The following is a 22,223-nucleotide window of genomic DNA, read 5'->3' on the forward strand; positions in this document are numbered from 1 at the left end:
AAAAAAAAAAAAAAAAAAGGAAGCTTTCCACAAGAGAAGGAGTGTACAATTACTCCTTATATTCCTTAATTATGGAGTCCAATGACATTCTATAAGCATGTAGCTCACCTGACTCAGGACAAAACAGTACTCACAGATATCATCCTGCCAGTCTTGCAGGAGTATGTAAAGAAATATCAAAGCTGGTAGTAGAAACTGGTTGCAGTTAGAAATTAATAAGCCTTTTCTTAAGGAATTTTCTGATGTGATCAAAGAGATGGAGAAAGTGATACTATATATACATGTGTGGTGTGTTTATTTGGTGAGAAGGAGGGACACAATTTCAAATCACATTAAAAGTATTTGCCAGTTTATAACAGATTATGAAAATTTTGTGAGTCCCTGATAATGTAATAGTTAAGTAAATTAATGGGAACAAGTGTAGATATCTTTTTATTATTGTACAGATGGAGAATGAGTTAGATTCTGCTCGTTCTGAAATTGAACTCCTGAGGAGTCAGATGACAAATGAGAGAATCTCCATGCAGAATCTAGAAGCTTTGCTGGTGGCCAATCGAGACAAAGAATATCAGTCTCAGATAGCACTTCAAGAAAAGGAATCTGAAATTCAGCTTCTTAAGGAACACCTTTGTTTGGCAGAAAATAAAATGTGAGTTGTTTAGCAATGTAAAGTCATACATCTTAAATTTCTGGTCTTGAGTAGAATTTTAAAACTAGAATTTAGAGAATTTGCCTCCTATATGCCATTAATTAAACAGAGGATCAGAAATATTATGATTTGCCGAAGAGACAGTGCTTTTGCTATTATATTTTTCTTATCTAAATTTAAGTTTAATGATCTCTATTCTCTCCAACAGAGTTTTGAGTATAATAGAATATCTGATCTAAAATATTGCCTTTGGGAAATATAACAAAATGAGAAAAAAAATAAGCAGTCTGAAACCAGAAGAATTTTCATATTTAGACCAAGACATTGCAACGTAATGTTTGCATTTGCCATGTCATATTTTCTTTTGTGCCTATAATGTGTACTGGGTACCTAGAAAAACACCTGCATTCACAAAATACAGGACTTCCCAGGACATTGATTTTTTTTTTTTTTTTTTTTGGATCTCTAGCACTCCTAGCACCTTATTAGAAGACCTTTGGCTGGAGAATTGGGTCGAAATGCCTGCCTGTATAGTGATTTTTTTTCTATTAAACTTGGTCACCTCACAAAAACTGATAGGGGACCCTTAACCTCTGTCCTTACCTATCCCATCTATAACACTTTCCATCCAGCCTCCACTTTGTCATCGCATAAGAGCTCAGAATATGGGGAAGGATAAGAAGCATGGTCTCTGCAGTCAGCCATTCCTAGGAACCCCTGACTAGGTAAGGGCTTCAGAGCCAGGGCCAGTTTCCTCTTTTTCAGGTTATGGTGGCAGTGACTGAGTCATTCTTTTTCATTACGATAGCTAGACTATTATGATTTCTTCAACTGGTTTTGCAGGATTACTTTCTCAAGGTGGTAGGTGGAAATCTACCTTAGTGAAATATGCCAAAACTTCCACCCTAAGAGCTATGCTCTGTTTTAGACTGACTGGTAAATACTAACATGTAGAATTAGCATGTGAAACGTTTATGTTATTAGTCTCTAAAGTTTAGATTTCAGCAGTCTATGATACTATCCTGAAAGCAAGCGAAGAGGATAGAATGTTCTGTGTGAATGACATTCATCAATGTTTATCTTTCTTATGATATTGTGCCTTATCAAAGGTTTTTTAAGCCATTGTTTACCCTTAAGGAAGATCCTATTACATTAAATATTGTGTATATCAAATTTTATTATAAGGCACTTGGTTGAATAGATATATATAAAACAGACAATATTAATCATGGAGCTAGTGAATTCCAGTGTTAATTATTTGATCATACTACTACTTTATATAATACCTCTAAGTACTTACATAAAAAGTTATTTATAGTAAATAGTATAGATAGATGATATATAATGTGATCCCACAGGGAAACTGAAACAGAGAATGTTTAATTGAATGAGACTGGGATTGCTTAGGCTTTTCAAGTAGTCTACTTTGCATACTTACCATGTCTCTAACATTGGCATATTTTAGATGCACTAATAAATCTGGCCATGAAAATCACATTGTGATTTGGATCCAGCTGAGAAACCACTGTAAATATGGTTTCGTGTACCCCAGGAATCATAGCCATATTTTAAGTTTAGTCAACTGTAATTCTTGTCTTCTTTTAAATAGGGCCATCCAGAGTAGAGATGTGGCCCAGTTCAGAAATGTTGTCACACAATTGGAAGCTGATTTAGACATTACCAAAAGACAACTAGGAACAGAGCGCTTTGAAAGGTAAATTTATCTTGATGCAAGCTCAAAAACAATGCTTTTCAGCATGGAAAGCATTATTTCTTAGGTTTTAGTTTTTTGTGTGTGATGTTAGATTTTAAAGTATAAATCAAGCTACAGTTTTATGATACTTTTAATAATTTTGCTGGATATAAAATTTTAAAGCATCACTATTTGCTTTAGGGAGAGGGCCGTGCAAGAACTTCGCCGCCAAAATTACTCAAGTAATGCTTATCATATGAGTTCTACAATGAAGCCAAATACAAAATGCCATTCACCAGAACGTGCTCACCATCGATCTCCTGACCGAGGCCTAGATCGATCATTAGAAGAGTGAGTCTGTTTAAGGATCCATTCTCTTGAGACCAAATAGCAATATCTAGTATAGTTAATATTTGGGGTAATAAGGAAACTCAATAGTCTATCTTCAATAGTGATATTTAAACATGATTACCAAGATATAGTGATATAAAAATAAAGGATTTTGATAATTAAATTAGAATTATATATTATACTAAAGAAAAAGGTCTAATATTTTATCTGTTTGCATAAATTATATATTTTTTATTTCCAGAGTTTTGGGGGAACAGGTGGTTTTTTGTTGCACAGATGAGTCTTTTAGTGGTAATTTCTGAGATTTTGGTGCATTCAATACCCAAGCAGTGTGCACTGCACCCAATGTGTACTCCTTTATTCCTTACCCTTCTCCCACTGGGGAAGGAACTTTGGGATTCTTCCCCCTGAATCCCCAGAGTTCATTGTATCATTCTTAGGGCTTTCATCCTCATACCTTAGCTCTCACTTAACATGAAGAACATGTGATATTTGGTTTTCCATTCCTGAGTTACTCCCCTTAGAATAGTGGTCTCTAACTCCATCCAGGTTGCTATGAATGGCATCATTTTATACCTTTTTATGGCTGAGTAGTATTCCCTGGTATATTTATACTACATTTTCTTAATCCACTTGTTGGTCGATGGGCATTTAGGCTGGGTCCATATTTTTGCAAATGCAACTTGTGTTGCTACAAACGCCTGTGCAAATATCTTTTTCATATAATGACTTCTTTTCCTCTGAGTAGATACCCAGTACTGTAGCTGGATTGCTGGGTCAAATGGTAGCTATACTTTTAGTTCTAAAAAGAATCTCTGTACTATTTTCCTTAGTGGTTGTACTAGTTTACATTCCCACCAGCAGTATAAAAGAAAACGTTTCCTTTCACCACATCCATACCAACATCTGTGATTTTAAAATTTTTAAATTATGGCCATTCTTGCAGGAGTAAGGTAGGTATCCCATTGTGGTATTAATTTGCATTTCTCTGATAATTAGTGATGTTGAGCATTTTTTCATTGGCCATTTGTATATATTCTTTTGAAAATTGTTTATTCGTGTCCTTAGCCCACTTTTTGATGGGATTATGTTTTTTTCCTTGCTGATTTCCTTGACTTCCTTGTAGATTCTGGATATTAGTCTTTTGTTGGATGCATGTTTGGGAAGATTTTCTCCCACCCTGTGGGTTGTCTGTTTACTCTGCTGATTATTTCTTTTGCTGTGCAGAAGCTTTTTAGTTTAATTAAGTCCCATCATAAATAGATAATATATGTAATATAAATAATTTGGTTTTGTTTCATTTGTTTTTGGATTCTTGGTCATGAAGTCTTTGCCTAAGCCAGTGTCCAGAAGAGCTTTACCAATGCTATCTTCTAGAATTTTTACAGTTTCAGGTGTTAGATTTCCAAGTCTTTGATCATAAGGTAGAGGTGAAGATCTAGTTTCATTCTTCTACATGTGACTTGCCAATTATCCCAGCACTCTTTGTTGAATAAGGTGTCCTTTCTCCACTTTAGTGTTTGTTTACTTTGTTGAAGATGAGTTGGCTGTGATTATTTGGCTTTATTTCTGGGTTATCTATTCTGTTCCATTAGTCTATATGCCTATTTTTATTGAGTACCATGCTGTTTTGATAACTATAGTTTTGTAGCATGGTTTGAAGTCAGGTAATGTGATGCCTCCAGATTTGTTCTTTTATTATTATTATTATTATTATTATTATTATACTTTAAGTTCTGGGGTACATGTGCAGTATGTGCAAGTTTTTTGCATAGTATACATGTGCCATGGTGGTTTGCTGCACCCATCAACCCATCATCTACATTCGGTATTTCTCCTAATTCTATCCCTTCCCTATCTCCCCACCCACCAACAGGCCCTGGTGTGTAATGTTCCCCACCCTGTGTCCATGTATTCTCATTGTTCAGCTCCTACTTACAATTGAGAACATGTGGTGTTTGGTTTTCTGTTCTCGTGTTATTTTGCTAAGAATGATGGTTTCCAGCTTCATCCATGTCCTGGCAAAGGACATGAACTCATCTTTTTTATGGCTGCATAATACTCCATGGTATTTATGTGCTACATTTTTTTTTATCCAGTCTATCATTGATGGGCATTTGTGTTGGTTCCAAATCTTTGCTATTGTGAACAGTGCCACAATAAACATATGTGTGCATGCGTCTTTATATTAGAATTATTTCTAATCCTATGGATATATACCCAGTAATGGGATTGCTGGGTCAAATGCATTTCTAGCTGTAGATCCATGAGGAATCATCACAATGTCTTCCACAATGGTTGACCTAATTTACACTCCCCCTCACAGTATAAAACATTCCTATTTCTCCACATCCTCTCTAGCATCTGTTGTTTCCTGATTTTTTTAATGATCACCATTCTAACTGGCATGAGATGGTATCTCATTCTGGTTTTGATTTGCATTTCTCTAATGACCACTGATGATGTCTTCTTTTGAGAAGTGTATGTTAATATCCTTCACCCACTTCCTTACACAAGGTGTAAGGAAGGGATCCAGTTTTAGCTTTTTGCATATGGCTAGCCAGTTTGACCAACACCATTTATTAAATAAGGTATCTTTTCTCCATTGCTTGTTTTTGTCAGGTTTGTCAAAGATCAGATGGTTGTAGATGTATGGTATTATTTCTGAGGCCTCTGTTCTGTTCCATTGGCCTATATATCTGTTTTGGTTTTGGTTACTGTAGCCTTGTAGTATAGTTTATAGTTAAGTAGCATGATGCCTTCAGTTTTGTTCTTTTTGCTTAGGATTGTCTTGGCTATGTGAGCTCTTTTTTGTTCCATATGAAATCTGAAGTCATTTTTTCCAATTCTGTGAAGAAAGTCAGGGGTAGCTTGATGGGGATAGCATTTAATCTATAAATTACTTTAAGCCATATGGCCATTTTCACAATATTGATTCATTCTATGAGCATGGAATGTTTTTCCATTTGTTTGTATCTTCTCTTATTTCCTTGAGCAGTGATTTGTGTTTCTTGAAGAGGTCCTTCACATCCCTTGTAAGTTGTATTCCTAGGCATTTTATTCTCTTTGTCACAATTTTGAATGGTAGTTCACTCATGATTTGGCTCTCTGTTTGTCTGTTATTGGTGTATAGGAATTATTGTGATTTTTGCACATTGATTTTGTATCCTGAGACTTTGCTAAAGTTGCTTATCAGCTTAAGGAGATTTTGGGCTGAGACAATGGGGTTTTCTAAATATACAATCATGTCATCTGCAAACAAAGGCAATTTGACTTCCTCTTTTCCTAACTGAATACCCTTTATTTCTTTCTCTTGCCCGATTGCCCTGGCCAGAACTTCTAATACTGTGTGGAATAGGATTGGTGAGAGAGGGCATCCTTGTCTTGTGCCAGTTTTCAAAAGGAATGCTTCCAGTCTTTGCCCATTCAGTCAGATATTGGCTGTGGGTTTGTCATAGATAGCTCTTATTATTTTAAGATACATTCTATTGATAACTAGTTTATTGAGAGTTTTTAGCATGAAAGACTGTTGAATTTTGTCAAAAGCCTTCTCTGCATCTATTGAGATAATCATGTGTTTTTTGTCATTGGTTTTGTTTATGTGATGGATTACATTTATAGATCTGTGTAGCTTGAACCAGCCTTGCATCCCAGGGATGAAGCTGACTTGATCTTGGTGGACAAGCTTTTTGATGTGCTGCTGGATTCGGTTTGCCAGTATTTTATTGAGGATTTTCACATCGATGTTCATCAGGGATATTGGCCTAAAATTTTCTTTTTGTTGTGTCTCTGCCTAGTTTTTGTATCAGGATAATGCTGGCCTTGTAAAATGAGTTAGGGAGGATTGCTTCTTTTTGGATTGTTTGGAATAGTTGCAGAAGGAATGGTACCAGCTCCCCTTTGTACATCTGGTAGAATTCGGCTGTGAATCCATCTAGTCCTGGACTTTTTTTGGTTGGTAGGTTATTAATTGCTGCCTCAATTTCAGAACTTGTTATTGGTCTATTCAGGGATTCAACTTCTTCCTGGTTTAGTCTTGGGAGGGTGTATGTGTCCAGGAATTAATCCATTTCTTCTAGATTTACTGGTTTATTTGCATAGAGGTGTTTGTAGTATTCTCTGATGGTAGTTTGTATTTCTGTGGGTTTGGTGGCAGTATTTCCTTTATCATTTTTTATTGTATCTATTTGATTCTTCTCCATTTTTTTCTTTTTTAATCTGGCTAGTGGTCTATTTTGTTGATCTTTTCAAAAAAACAGCTCCTGGATTCATTGAATTTTTGAAGGGTTTTTCATGTCTCTGTCACCTTCAGTTCTGCTCTGACCTTGATTATTTCTTATCTTCTGCTAGCTTTTGATTTTGTTTGCTCTTATGTCTCTAGTTCTTCTCATTGTGAGGTTAGAGTGTTGATTTTAGATCATTCCTGCTTTCTTTTGTGTACCTTTGGTGCTATAAATTTCCTTCTACACACTGCTTTAAATGTGTCCCAGAGATTGTGGTACTTTGTGTCTTTGTTCTCATTGGTTTCAAAGAACATCTTTATTTCTGCCTTCATTTTATTTACCTAGTAGTCATTCAGGAGCAAGTTGTTCAGTTTCCATGTAGTTGTGTGATTTTGAGTGAGTTTCTTAATCCTGAGTTCTAATTTGATTGCACTGTGTTCTAGGACTGTTTGTTATGATTTCCTTTCTTTTGCACTTGCAGAGGAGTGTTTTACTTCTAATTATGTAGTCAGTTTTAGAATAAATGCAATGTGGTGCTGAGAAGAATGTGTATTCCGTGGATTTGGGATGAAGAGCTCTGCAGAGTTCTGTAGATATTAGGTCTGCTTGGTCCAGAGCTGAGTTCAAGTCCTGGATATCCTTGTTAATTTTCTGTCTCATTTATCTGTCTAATATTGACAGTGGGGTATTAAAGTCTCCCACTATTATTGTGTGGAAGTCTAAGTCTCTTTGTAGGTCTTTTTGAAATTGCTTTATAAATCTGGGTGCTCCTGTATTGGGTACATATATGTTTAGGATAGTTAGCTCCTCTTGTTGCATTGATCCATTTACCATTATGTAATGTCTTTCTTTGTCTCTTTTGATCTTTGCGGTTTAAAGTCTGTCAGAGACTAAGATTGCAACCCCTGCTTTTTTTTTTTCTTGGTAAATATTCCTGGATCCCTTTATTTTAAGCCTGTGTGTCTTTGCACGTGAGATGGGTCTCCTGAATACAGCATACTAATTGGTCTTGACTCTGTATCCAATTTGCCAGCCTGTGTCTTTCAATTGGGGCATTTAGCCCATTTATATTTAAGGTTAATATTGTTATGTGTGAATTTGATCAGGTCATTATGATGCTGGCTGGCTATTTTGCCTGTTAGTTGATGAAGTTTCTTCATGGCATCAATGGTCTTTATAATTTGGAATTTTTTTGCAGTGACTGGTACTGGTTGTTCCTTTCCGTATTTAGTGCTTCCTTCAGGAGCTCTTGTAAGGCAGGCCTGGTGGTGACAAAATCTCTCAGCATTTGCTTGTGTGTAAAGGATTTTATTTCTCCCTCACTTATGAAGCTTAGTTTGGCTGGACATGAAATTCTTGGTTGAAAATTCTTTTCTTTAAGAATGTTGAATATTGGCCCCCACTGCCTTCTGGCTTGTAGGGTTTCTGCAGAGAGATCTGCTGTTAGTCTGTTGGGCTTCCCTTTGTGGGTAACCTGACCTTTCTTTCTGAGTGCCCTTAACATTTGCTAGGTTGGGGAAGTTCTCCTGGATAATATTCTGAAGAGTGTTTTCCAATTTGGTTCCATTCTCCTTGTCACTTTCAGGTACACCAATCAAACGTAGATTTGGTCTTTTCACATAGTCCCATATTTCTTGGAGACTTTGTTCGTTTCTTTTCACTCTGTTTTTCTCTAAACTTGTTTTCTTTTTTTTTTTTTTTTTTTTTTTTTTTCATTGAGTTGATTTTTAATCTCTGATATCTTTTCTTCTGCTTGATTGATTTGGCTATTGATAGTTGTGTATGCTTCATGAAGTTATTGATTCAGCTACTGATAGTTGCCTATGCTCCATGAAGTTCTTGTGCTGTTTTTTTCAGTTCTATCATGTCATTTATGTTCTTCTCTAAGCTGGTTATTCTAATTAGCAATTCCTCTCATTTTTTTTTCAATGTTCTTAGTTTCCTTGCCTTGGGTTAGAACATGCTCCTTTAGCTCAGAATAATTTATTACCCACCTCCTAAAGCCTACTTCTGTCACTTCATCAAATTCATTCTTTGTCTAGTTTTGTTCCCTTGCTGGTGAGGAGTTGTGATCCTTTGGAGAAGAAGAGGCATTCTGGTGTTTAGAATTTTCAGACTTTTTGCGTTGGTTTCTCTTTGTGTATTTATCTACCTTTGGTCTTTGATGTTGGTGATGTTGATACTATTCCTTTCTGTTTGTTAGTTTTCCTTCTAACAGTCAGACCCTTCTGCTGCAGGTCTGGTGGAGTTTGATAGAGGTCCACTCCAGACCCTCTTTGCTTGGGTATCACCAGCGGGGGCTGCAGAACAACAAAGATTCCTGCCTGTTCCTATCTCTGGAAGCTTTGTCCCAGAGGGGTACCCACCAGATGCCAACCAGAGCTCTCCTGTATGAGGTATCTGTTGGCCCCTATTCGGAGGTGTCTCCCAGTCTGAATACATGGGGGGTAGAGGTCAGGGATCTACTTGAAGAGGCAGTCTGTCCCTTATCAGAGCTTGAACTCTATGCTGGGAGAACCACTGCTCTCTTCAGGGTTGTCAGGCAGGGATGTTTAAGTCAGCTGAAGCTGTGCCCAGTTGCCCCTTCCCCCAGATGCTCTGTCCCAGGGAATTGTGCCCACTTCAAACTTCCTGGTGGCTTTGTTTACACTGAGGGTGAAACCACCTACTCAAGCCTGAGCAATGGCAAAGGCCCTCCCCTCACCAAATTTGAGTGTCCCAGGTCGACCTCAGACTGCTATGCTAGCAGCAAGAATTTCAAGCCAGTGGATCTTAGCTTGCTGGGTTCTATGGGAGTGGGACACGCTGAGCCAGGCACTGGAGAGAATCTCCTGGTCTGCCGGTTGTGAAGACCATAGGAAAAGCACAATATCTGGGCCGGAATGCATCATTTCTCCCAGTACAATCTCTCAAGGCTTCCCTTAACTAGGAAAGGGAAATCCCCCAACCCCCCTTGCACTTCCCAAGAGGGGTGATGCCACCACCCTGCTTAGCTCCCTCTCCGTGGTCTGTACCCACTGTCCAACCAGTCTCAATGAGATGAACCAGGTGCCTCAGTTGGAAATACAGGAATCACCCGCCTTCTGCGTCTGTCTTGCTGGGAGCTGCAAACTGGAGCTGTTCCTGTTTGGCCATCTTGCCAGCTCTCCCCAGATTTGTTATTTTCGCTTAATCTTGCTATGCGGGGTCTTTTGAGGTTCCATATGAATTTTAGGGTTGTTTTTTCTAGTTCTGTGAAGAATGATTCTGGTACCTTGATTGGAACTGCATTGAATTTTTATATTGCCTTTGACAGTATAGTCATTTTTACAGTATTGATTCTCCACGAGCATAGGATGTGTTTCCATTTGTTTGTGTTATCAATGACTTCTTTCAGCAGTGTTTTGTAGTTTTCCTTGTAGAGCTCTTTCACCACTCTGGTTCGGTATAGTCCTAAGTTTTGTTTTTGTTTTTGTTTTTTTTCCGCTGTTGTAAAAGGAGTTGCGTTCTTGATTTGTTTCTCAGCTTGATTGCTATTCTTGTATAGCAGCACTACTGATTTGTGTACATTAATTTTGTATCCTGAAACTTTATTGAATTTATTTGTCAAATCTGGGAGCTTTTTGGATGAGTCTTTAGGGTTTTCTAGGTATATGATCATATCATCAGTGAACCTTGACAGTCTGACTTCCTCTTTACTGATTTAAATGCTGTTAACTTCTTTCTCTTGTCTGATTGCTCTGGCTAGGACTTCAGGTATTATGTTGAATAGAAGTGATGAAAGTGGGCATCCTTGTCTTGTTCCAGTTCTCAGAAGGAATGCTTTCAACTGTCCCCATTCAGTATAATGATGGCTGTGGGTTTGTCATAGATAGCTTTTATTATTTTGAAGTGTGTGTCCCTCCTATGCCAATTTTGCTGAGGGTTTTAACCATAAGAGATGCTGGATTTTGTCAAATGCTTTTTCTGCATCTGTTGATATGATCACATGATTTTTTAAAAATTTTGTTTATATGGTCTATCACATTTATTGACTCACATATATTAAATCATCACTGCATACCTAGTATGTAACTCACTTGATCATGCTGTATTATCTTTTTGATATTCTGTTAGATTCAGTTAGCAAGTAGTATGTTGAAGATTTTTGCATCTGTGTTCATCAGGGATATTGGTCTATAGTTTTCCTTTTTTATGTCCTTTCCTAGCTTTGGAATTAGGGTCATACTGGCTTCATAGGATGATTTAGGGAGGATTCCCTCTTTCTTTTACTTGTGGAATAGTGTTCAAAAGAATTGGTACCAATTCTTCTTTGAATGTCTGGTGGAATTCAGCTGTGAATCCATCTGGTCGTGAACTTCTTTTGTTGGCATATTTTTAATTACTGTTTTAATCTCTCTACTTGTTACTGGTCTGTTCAGAGATTCTATGTCTTCCTGATTTAATCTGGGAGGGTTGTATATTTCCAGGAATTTATCCATCTCCTCTAGATTTTCCAGTTTGTATTTGTAAAAGTGTTCATAGTAGCTTTAAATGATCGCTTGTATTTCTGTGGAATTGGTTGTAATATCTCCCATTTCATTTCTCATTGAGCTTATTTGGATCTTCTCTCTTCTTGGTTAATCTCACTAGTGGTCTATCAATTTTGTTTATCTTTTCAAAGAACCAGCTTTCTGGTTGATTTATCTTTTGTAATTTTTGGTTTCATTTTTATTTAGTTCCACTCTGATCTTTGTTATTTCTTTTCCTCTCCTGGGTTTAGGTTTCATTTGTTCTTGTTTCTCTAGTTCCTTGAGGTGTGACCTTAGGTTGTCTATTTGTGCTGTTTTAAACTTTCTGACGTAGGCATTTAATGTTATAAACTTTTCTCTTAGCACCACTTTTGCTGTATCCCAGAGGTTTTGATAAGTTGTTTTACTATTATATCTCAGTTCAAAGAAGTTTTAAATTTCCATCTTGATTTCATTGTGGACCCAAAGATCATTCAAGATCAGATGATGATGATGATGATGATGATGATGATGATGATTTGAGATGGAGTACAGTGGCATGATATTGTCTCACTGCAACCTCTGCCCTCTGGGTTCAAATGATTCTCCTGCCTCAGCCTCCCAACTAGCTGGGAATACAGGCATGTGCTGCAATGCCAGACTCATTTTTTCTTTTTGAGATGGGGTCTTGCTGTGTTGCTCAGGCTGGAGTGCAATGGCACAATCTCGGTTCACTGCAACCTCCACCTCCCAGGTTCAAGTGATTCTTGTGCTTCAGGCTCCCAAGTAGCTGGGATTACAGATGTGCTCTACCAAGCCCAGCTAGTTGTTTTTGTATTTGTAGTAAAGATAGGGTTTCACCATGTTGGCCAGGCTGGTCTTGATCTCCTGACCTCAGGTGATCCGCCCACCTGAGGTCTGGGCTTCTCAAAGTGCTGGAATTACAGGCTTGAGGCACTGCACCCAGTCTTAATTTTTGTATTTTTAGTAGAGACAGGGTTTCAACATGTTGGCCAGGCTGATTTTGAACTTATGACCTCCAGTGATCTGCCAGTCTTTGCCTCCAAAGTGCTGGGATTTCAGGCATGAACCACCACACCCAGCCTCAAGAGCAGACCCATGTATTTTTATAGTTTTGAGGGTTTCTTTTGGAGGTAATTTCCAGTTTTATTCCACTGTAGTTTGAAGATACTTCATATAAATCTGACTTTCTTAAATTTATTGAGATGTGTTTTGTGTCCTATCATATGTTCTATCTTGGAGATTGTTCCATGTGCTGAATAAAAGAATGTATATTCTGCAGTTTTTGGGTAGAATGTTCTGTAGATACTTAAGTCTATTTATTCTAAGTGTAGTTTAAGTTCATTGTTTCTTTGTTTACTTCCTGTATTGATGACCTGTCTAGTACTGTCAGTGGAGTATTGAAGTCCCCCACTATTATTGTGTTGCTGTCTGTCTCATTTCTTAGGTCTAATAGTAATTGTTGGCTGGGCGTGGTGGCTCATGCCTGTAATCCCAGCACTTTGGGAGGTCGGGGCGGGTGGATCATGAGGTCAAGAGATTGAGACCATCCTGGTCAACATGGTGAAACCCCGTCTCTACTAAAAATACAAAAAATTAGCTGGGCATGATGGTGTGCACCTGTAATCCCAACTACTCAGGAGGCTGAGTTGAGGCAGGAGAATTGCTTGAACCCAGGAGGCTGAGGTTGTGGTGAGCTGAGATTGAGCCATTGCACTCCAGCCTGGGTAACAAGAGTGAAACTCCGTCTCAAAAAATAAAAAGTCTGTTTTGTCTGATATAAGAATAGCTACTCTTGCTCACTTTCCATTTGCATGGAATATCTTTTTCCATCTCTTAACCTTAAGTTTATGTGAGTCCTTATGGTGTTAGGTGAGTTCCTTGAAGATAGCAGATACTTAGTGAATTTTTATTCCTTCTGCCATTCTATATCTTTTAAGTGGAACATTTTAAGTGGAACGTTCAACATTAGTATTAAGATGTTGGGTAAGGCCAGGTGCAGTGGCTCATGCCTGTAATCCCAGCATTTTGGGAGGCCTAGGTGGGCAGATCACAAGGTCAGCAGATCGAGACCATCCTGGCTAATATAGTGAAACCCCATCTCTACTAAAAATACAAAAAATTAGCCAGGTGTGGTGGCACACACCTGTAGTTCTAGCTACTCGGGAGGCTGAGGCAGGAGAATCGCTTGAACTCGGGAGGTGGAGGTCGCAGTGAGTTGAGATTGCGCCACTGCACTCCAGCCTGGGTGACAGAGTGAGACTCTGTCTCAAAAAGAGCAATAGGGACAATGAAAAATGATGTTAGGTACTGTTCTATTTATCACATTAGTTGTTGCCTAATACCTTGTTTTAGTGAGGGGTTTTCCCCATTGTGTTATTGTTTTATGGGCCCTGTGAGATTTATGTTGTAAGGAGCTTCTATTTTGTTGTATTTTAAGGTTTTGTTTCAAGACTTCGAGCTCCTTTAAACATTCCTTGTAGTGCTGGCTTAGTAGTGGCAACTTCTCTCAGCATTTGTTTGTCTGAAAATGACTTGATCTTTCCTTTATTTATGTAGCTTAATTTTGCTAGATACAAAATTCTTGGCTGATAGTTATTTTGTTTCAAGAGGCTAAAGATGGGACCCCAATTTCTTCCGGCTGTAGGGTTTCTGCTGAGAAATCTGTCACTAATGTGGTATTTTCCTTTACAGGTTATCTGATGCTTTTGTCTCATAAGTCTTAAGATTCTTTCCTTCATCTTGATTTTAGATATCCTGATGACTGTGTGCCTAGGGGATGATCTTATTGCAATGAATTTCCCAGGTGTTCTTTTAGCTTCTTGTGTTTGGATGTCTAGATCTCTAGCAAGGTCAGAGAGGTTTTCCTCAATTATTCCCTCAAATAAGTTTTTTAAACTTTTAGATTTCTCTTCTTCCTCAGGAAAACCAATTATTCTTAGGTTTGGCCATTTAACATAATCTCAAATTTCTTGGAGGGTTTGTTTATTTTTTTAAATTCTTTTTTCTTTGTCTTTGTCTGATTGGGCTGTTTTTTTGTTTTTATTTATTTATTTATTTATTTTGAGACAGAGTTTTGCTCTGTTGCCCAGGCTGAAGTACGATGACACAATTTCGGCTCACTACAACCTCTGCTTCCCAAGTTCTTCCTTCTTAAACCTGTTACGCTACCTTGTCTAAGTCTTAAGGGCATATAGTTAAATACTGAGTTTGTAACTTACTTAGATTAATTTTTTTCCATCTTTTACTTTGGTTATAGTATTCATTTGAAATAACATTGGATCCATTTGTTTCAATTTGCTTTCATTTTTCATTTTTCCACTTCCTAGTTTTTTTTTCCAACTTAATTTTATTTTTGAATAGGTAGGTTAGTATGCTTTTCAAGGTCAAAACTCTGCAAAAGCTAATGCTTAGAGAGGTGTCCTTTCTTTATGTCCTCCATCCCGTCACTCATGCCTCCACCCCTTTTCTTTGTGGTTTTATGCTAATGATACACAGAATATATGTCTTTTTTTGCTTATGCAAAAAGTAGCATGCTTCTTTGTACTTTGCTTTTCTCACTTAACACTATCTCCTGGAAATCTCTCCATATTGATTCATAGAGATTCTCCTTATTCCTTTTTTTCAGGTGCATACTACTCCAGTATATGGATGTACAGTAGTTATGTAACCCACCTCCTAAACTTGGACATTTAGGTAGTTTCCAATAATTTGCAAATACAAACAAGGCTGTAATGGATAATCTTGTACATGTGTATTTTCATGTTGTTGGAGTATCTTCAGAATGAATTCCTAGAAGTGGGATTGCTGGGTCAACGGGTAAATACACATGTAGTTTTGTTGGACAGTGCCACGTTCCCCTTCATTCTGCAATCCCTTCAGCAATGTGTGAAATTACTGTTTCCCCACAGCTGCCTGACTAACAGAACACAGTGTCAAGCTTTTGAATTTGTGCCACTATAGCAGACGAGAAATTGTATTTCACTGTAGTTTTAATTTGCATTTCTCATATTATGAGTCAAGTTGAATATCTTTTCATAGGCTTAAGGGCTATTGTTATATCTCTCTTTCCGAAATATTTATTCATTTCTTCTGCCTATTTTCTAATGGGCTTTGATCTTTTTGTTAAAAAAAACTTTTAGTAAATTTGAGAAATTAGCTCTTCATTGGTGATATATGCTACAAATATTTTCTCACTTTTTTTGACATTTGTCTTTTATTTTTACTGTATGAAGAGTTTTTATTTTTGTGTAGTCAGACTTTAAACCTTTTGCTTTAATGCATCTGGATTTCTATTCATAGTTAGCAAATCTTTCTCTCTACCCAGCTAGTAGAGAAATGTTATCTTTTAGTACTTGTATAGTTTTATTTTTAACATTTAGATATCTGATTCATTTGAAGTTATTTTATATATGGTTTGAGAATTTGATCTAATTTTATCTTATTCCAACTGACTATCAAGTTGTTCTAAGATCATTGATTTAAAAGACTGTTTGTCCCAGTCATTCAGATCTCTTTTTGGACTTTCTATTTCTATTCCATTGATCTGTCTGTTCATGTGCAGTCCCACACTATTTAATTATAGAGGCTTTGTGGTATTTTTAATTCTGTAAGGCTAGCTCAGTGGCATGCTGGTAAACTGGCTTCCCAAAGGAGAGGAGGGGGAAGCCCTGGTCTGTAGCACTTGCCAATTTTTGTGGTGTAAATACCTCCACTTTTTCATTTTTTGTAGAACTTTTGTATCATTGTTTAATATTTGTTTATCTGATGTTTTTTATTATTATACTTTTAAATTCTGGGGTACATGTGCCGATCGCGCAGGATTGTTGCACAGGTATACACATGCCATTGTGGTTTGCTGCCTCCATCCTCCTGTCGTCAACATTAGATATTTCTCTTATTGTTATCCTCCCCCAGTCTCCTCACTCCCTGCTATCCCTCCCCTGACCCCTTACCCCCCAACAAACCCTAGTGTGTGATGTTCCCCTCCTGGTGTCCATGTGTTCTCATTGTTCAACATCCACTTATGACTGAGAACATGTGGTGTTTGGTTTTCTCTTCTTAGTTTGCTGAGAATGTTGGTTTCCAGCTTCATCCATGTCCCTGCAAAGGACATGAACTCATCCTTTTTTATGGTTGCATAGTGTTCCATGGTGTATATGTGCCATATTTTCTTTATCTAGTCTATCATTGATGGGCATTTGGCTTGGTTCCAAATCTTTGCTATTGTAAACAGTGCCACAGTAAACATACATGTGCATGTGTCTTTATAATAGAATGATTTATAATCCTTTGGATATATACCCAGTAATGAAATCACTGGGTCAAACGGTAGTTCTATTTCTAGATCCCTGAGGATTTGCCACACTGTCTTCCACAATGGTTGAGCTAATTTACACTCCCACCAACAGTGTAAAAGTGTTCCTATTTCTCCACATCCTCTCCAGCATCCGTTGTCTCCAGATTTTTTAATGATTGCCATTCTAACTGACATGAGCTGGTATCTCAATGGGGTTTTGATTTGTATTTCTCTAATAACCAGTGATGATAAGCATTTTTTCATATGTTTGTTGACTGCATAAATGCCTTCTTTTGCAAAGTGTCTGTTCATATCCTTCACCCACTTTTGGATGGGGTTATTTTTTTCTTGTAAATCTGTTTTAGTTCTTTGTAAATTCTGGATATTAGCCCTTTGTCAGATGGGTAGCTTATAAAAATTTTTTCCCATTCTATTGGCTGCCAGTTCACTCTGATGATTGTTTCTTTTGCTGTGCAGAAGCTCTTTAGTTTAATTAGATCCCATTTGTCAATTTTGGCTTTTATTGCCATTGCTTTTGGTCCTTGCCAATGCCTATGTCCTGAATGGTATTGCCTAGGTTTTCTTCTAGGGTTTTTATGGGGTTAGGTCTTATGTTTAAATCTTTAATCCATCTGGAGTTAATTTTTATATAAGGTGTAAAGAAGGGGTCCAGTTTCAGCTTTCTGCACATGGCTAGCCAGTTTTCCCAACACCATTTATTAAAGAGGAATCCTTTCCCCATTGCCTGTTTTTGTCAGGTTTGTCAGAGATCAGATGGTTGTAGATGTATTGCATTACTTCTGAGGCCTCTGTTCTGTTCCATTGGTCTATATATCTATTTTGGTACCAGTACCATGCTGTTTTGATTACTGTAGCCTTGTAGTATAGTTTGAAGTCAGGTAGCATGATGCTTCCAGCTTTGTTCTTTTTGCTTAGGATTGTCTTGGCTATGTGGTCTCTTTTTTGGTTCCATATGAAGTTTAAGGTGGTTTTTTCTAGTTCATGAAGAAGGTATCTGACCTGTTTTATATTAACAGTAGTGTTCTAAAGTCTCCTGTTATTAGTATGTTTTCATTTATTTTTGCATTCCTCTAAATTTTGCTTTATATAGGTGGTTTGCTGTTTTATTTGTTGCGTTGATATTCTGAACTGTCACTCTTCATCATGGAATGTGGCTTTTATAACATATCCTTTTCAGATGCATTTAGATGTTTTTCTTTTGCTTGACTCTACTTTTGTATTAGAGTTGCAACTTCTATTTTCTTATTGTTTCTATTTACCTCGTAAATATTTTTATTTTTAGCCTTTTTTGAGTAACTACATTTTAAGTATATCTCTTATATACAGTGTGGATTTGAGTTTTGCTTCATGAGTCATTGTGATTTTTTTTTTTTTTTTGAGTCAGAGTTTCACTCTTGTTGCCCAGACTGGAGTGCAATGGTGTGATCTTGGCTCACTGCAACCTCTATCTCCCAAGTTCATGTGATTCTCCTGCCTCAGACTACCAGGTAGCTGGGATTAGAGGTGCCCATCACCATACCCAGCTAATTTTTGTATTTTTAGTAGAGACAGAGTTTCACCATGCTGGGCAGAGTGGTCTTGAACTCCAGACCTCAGGTGATCCACCTGCCTGGGCCTCCCAAAGTACTGGGATTACAGGCGTGAGCCACCATGCCCAGCCTAGTTTTTCTATTTTTAGTAGAGATGGGGTTTTACCATGTTGGTCAGGCTGTCTCGAACTCCTGACCTCAGGTGATCCACCTGTATCAGCCTCCCAAAGTGCTAGGATTATAGGCATGAGCCACCGCACCCAGCCATTTTGAAAATCTTTTTAAAAAATAGGTGAGTTAAACTGGGCATGGTTGCTTACTCCTGTAATCCTAGCACTTTAGGAAGCTGAGGCAGACAGATCGCTTGAGCCCAGGAATTAGAGACCAGCCTGGGTAATGGTGAAAACCCATCTCTGCAAAAAAATACAAAAAAAAAAAAAAATTGGCCAGATGTGGTGGCACGTGCCTGTATTTTCAGCTACTTGGTAGGCTGAGATGACGGGATCACCTGAGCCTGGAAGGTCGTGGCTGCAGTGAGCCATGATTGTGCCACTGCACTCTAACCTGGGCAACAGGGTGAGACCCTGTCTCAAAAATAGAATAGAATAGTATAAATAAAATAGATGAGTTAAAATCTTTTACGTTATTGATATGACTGTTATGTCACATCAATAGTAATGGTCTCAACCCAGTTATAATTACTGTCTGTACTATGTGATATTTGTTCTATTTCTTCATTTGGTCAGTCTTCTTTGTTTCTTAACCAATTTCTTTTGGCATTTAGGAAGATTTTATTTTATTTTAGTTGTTATCTTTCTATTAATACTTTTAACAGTGCTCTTAATCACCTTTCTTCTTACTTAACCTTTTACTGTCAGTTTCAAATGGTGCCCTTTGACTGCCACTTATTATCTAAACAACAGATATCACACTGAATGTACTTTCCTCTAACCACCGCTCTGTTCCCCATCCCTCTAGTTTTGCCTTTCCCAAGTTGTCATATAAATAGAATCATGCAGTATGCAGCCTCTAGTGGTTGACTTTACCCATTTAACTGCTGAGTGGTATTCCATAATGTAGATGTACAAAGGTACTTTTAAAAAATGAGTATGTCATGGCCGGATGCAGTGGCTCCTGGTTGTAATCCCAGCACTTTGGGAGGCTGAGGCAGGTGGATCATTTGAGGCCAGGAGTTTGAGACCAGCCTGGCCAACATGATAAAACCCCATCTGTACTAAAAATGCAGAAATTACCTGGGTGTGGTGGCATATACCTGTAATCCCAACTACTCAGGAGCGTGAGGCATGAGATTTGCTTGAACCTGGGAGGCAGAAGAGGCAGCAAGCTGAGATTGCACCATTGAACTCCAGCCTGGGTGACAGAGTGACTCTGTCTCAAATAATAATAATAATTTAAAAATAGGCCGGGCGCGGTGGCTCAAGCCTGTAATCCCAGCACTTTGGGAGGCCGAGGCGGGTGGATCACGAGGTCAAGAGATCGAGACCATCCTGGTCAGCACGGTGAAACCCCGTCTCTACTAAAAATGCAAAAAATTAGCTGGGAAAAAATAAAACGACTGTAGTCTTATAAGTAGTTACAAAAAATAGTACAGACAGTTCCACATATCCTTACCCCAATTTCTATAATGAAATATCTTGCAAACTGGGATATTGACATTGGCACAATGTGATTAACTAGCCTATAGGCCTTATTCAGATTTCACTAGTTTTTAGATGCACTGTACACAGAGTTTGTATGTGTACTTTTTTTTTACGCTCCACACACAGCACCAGTGTGATAAAGATGCAAAATTGTTCCATCAGCACCAAAGAATTCGCTCCCTCATTATGCCTATTTATGGTTGTAGGCCCACACTTCTTCATCTCCCTGTCTCCTGGGAAACACTACTTTCTTCTCCATCTCTATGATTCTGTCATTTTGAGGTAACTTTTTGTGATTGACTTTTCTCATTCAGCATAATGCCCATGAGATCTGTCTAAGCTGCTGTAAGTATCAATAGTTCATCCCTTTTAATTGTTGAATAGTATTCTATAGTATGAATATAGCAGAGTTTGTGAAAACTGAGTGAAAAAAATACATTGATTTTTGTTTTCCTTCATAGAAACTGAAAAAGACTCTTAAATTTAGCAAAAGTGATAGACTTATGAGAATACATTTGTTACACATGTTGAAAAAGTTGAATTGAAAATGTTAATCAGCATAATTTGTTCTCTTATAGGAATCTTTGCTACAGAGATTTCTGACAGGTGAAATGATTCTTCACATCTCTGAGAAAGGTCAAAGTTACAAACTGATTTTTTTTGCTACATGATTGCATTTATCTTTTAAATGCTTGGCGATGTTAAATGCATTTATTAACATTGTGTGTCTGAATCTCTGTTCTGATGTGCCATGTTGCAGTGATCTGAGATAACTTATAAAAACAAAAATGCATATGGCTCTTTCTATCCATGCAGTAATAGTGAGTGTAAAATTTGCTTACTTCACTATTGAACACTGTTATGTTCACTATCCGGAGTAAATAAAGAAGCTTATTAAAACAGGGCAAAGTGTTTTTACAAAACTGATTTCCTTTCCTTTCTTGGTATCTCAAATAATTGGTTGGTTAATATTTTTCTTTGTGATTTGTGCTTTCATGGCTAGAAAATTTGTGCCAAAATGGGTACAATTTATTGATACTGGCCTGGGACCTGATATTCCATTTGGAACCAACCTTACATAAGTTCCATGCCATAATCTGATGTTGAAGCAGCAGAAAGTAGGAGTGCTGCCAGGGTTTTAAAATCTGTAGCATTGTACCACTCAAAGACTAAGTAACATACATTTTCTACAACTGTGTTTACTACTACTGTTTTTAGAAAGGTAGGTGATGATATACCTGTCAAGAATGTAAGATTTTTTTTTAATCTGTATTTTTAATAAGTTTTCCTTAAAGTACTGCAATCAACTTAATTGCCATTTTATTTTATTGTCTGTGGCAGCTGTCTGTAATCTGGAGTAACAAGACAAGTGATGTTTCTTTCCTCCCCCAATTTCCTAAATCTTTTACCTTACCTATCCATAGGCTTTGATGTAATGTTCATATTAAAGCCTGAATACTACTGTATTTTACTGATATAAGCTATTTGTATTCTTGCCATTTTAATAAAAAAAGGCTTGTCATGAATAGTATTCATATGATGTAGACAGTTTCTCATTTTCTGTAGTCACTATTCAGCATGACTATAGTGATGTAGGAAAGTGCTCTGATTCAGGTTTTGTTTAATCACTAGCACACTGATATTCTGCTATAATTTCATGCTATATATTCACTTTAGTTGGATTCTTTAAAGCCTTCAGTTTCATTCATCTAGTTTAAGACATTAAGGACTGGTTAAAAATTAATAATTTAAAATAAAATACTCTTTTATAAGTATTTTAAAGAATAATATGCAAAAAAATTGTCCTTGCTATATAAGATGTTGATGAACATGAAAAATTTATCTTTGTTAGGTGACTCAATGACCTTATTAGCACGAGGTCATCACGTTAACTTTATTCACCTAGAAGAGCTGACAAAGAGCTGAGTGTTACTGTAATATGCACTTAACACATGTTATATGTAGAGGGCAGTATGTGAGAAGGGAGCATGAGAGAAGCAGGAATGAAGTATGTAATACAATATTTCCATGTTTGACTAAACGTATGCTATACTTGCCTTGTACCATTAATTACAGAACATTTAAAGGGACAATTATATGGTAAGTATAACGGGACCATCATTATCTAAAGGAAGGAGAAAACATCTACATTCTATGTTAAAATTTCAAAGAAAAGATTTTTGTTTTGGTAATATTCAAGAACATTTGTTGTATTAAATGAGATTCCAATTGCTTGATATAAATATTTAATAGCCTGTTGCTATGGTAGAAATTGCCTAATGTAAACACAATATATGAAACTATACC

General features: G+C 37.2%; 1 protein-coding gene across 12 annotated transcripts in view; it reads left to right on the top strand.

Moving 5' to 3' along the window:
• TSGA10 (testis specific 10) overlaps positions 1-21,447 on the top strand; it is a 147,209-nt gene extending 125,762 nt beyond the window's left edge. For 11 of the 12 annotated variants that reach the window (XM_037736925.1, XM_017524028.2, XM_017524029.2 and 8 more), the window contains 4 exons: positions 447-649; positions 2,259-2,363; positions 2,544-2,693; positions 20,495-21,447. In XM_037736925.1, the coding sequence (XP_037592853.1) occupies positions 447-649; positions 2,259-2,363; positions 2,544-2,693; positions 20,495-20,519 (483 nt within the window). In that variant the 3' untranslated portion in view covers positions 20,520-21,447. Of the gene's footprint in view, positions 1-446; positions 650-2,258; positions 2,364-2,543; positions 2,698-20,494 lie in introns of those variants that run through there. The other variant, XM_037736924.1, reaches the window with a different exon arrangement.
• The last annotated feature ends 776 nt before the right edge of the window (positions 21,448-22,223 follow it).

The sequence above is a fragment of the Cebus imitator genome, unplaced genomic scaffold (genome assembly GCF_001604975.1).
Source record: "Cebus imitator isolate Cc_AM_T3 unplaced genomic scaffold, Cebus_imitator-1.0 Scaffold31, whole genome shotgun sequence".
Classification (NCBI taxonomy): domain Eukaryota; kingdom Metazoa; phylum Chordata; class Mammalia; order Primates; family Cebidae; genus Cebus; species Cebus imitator.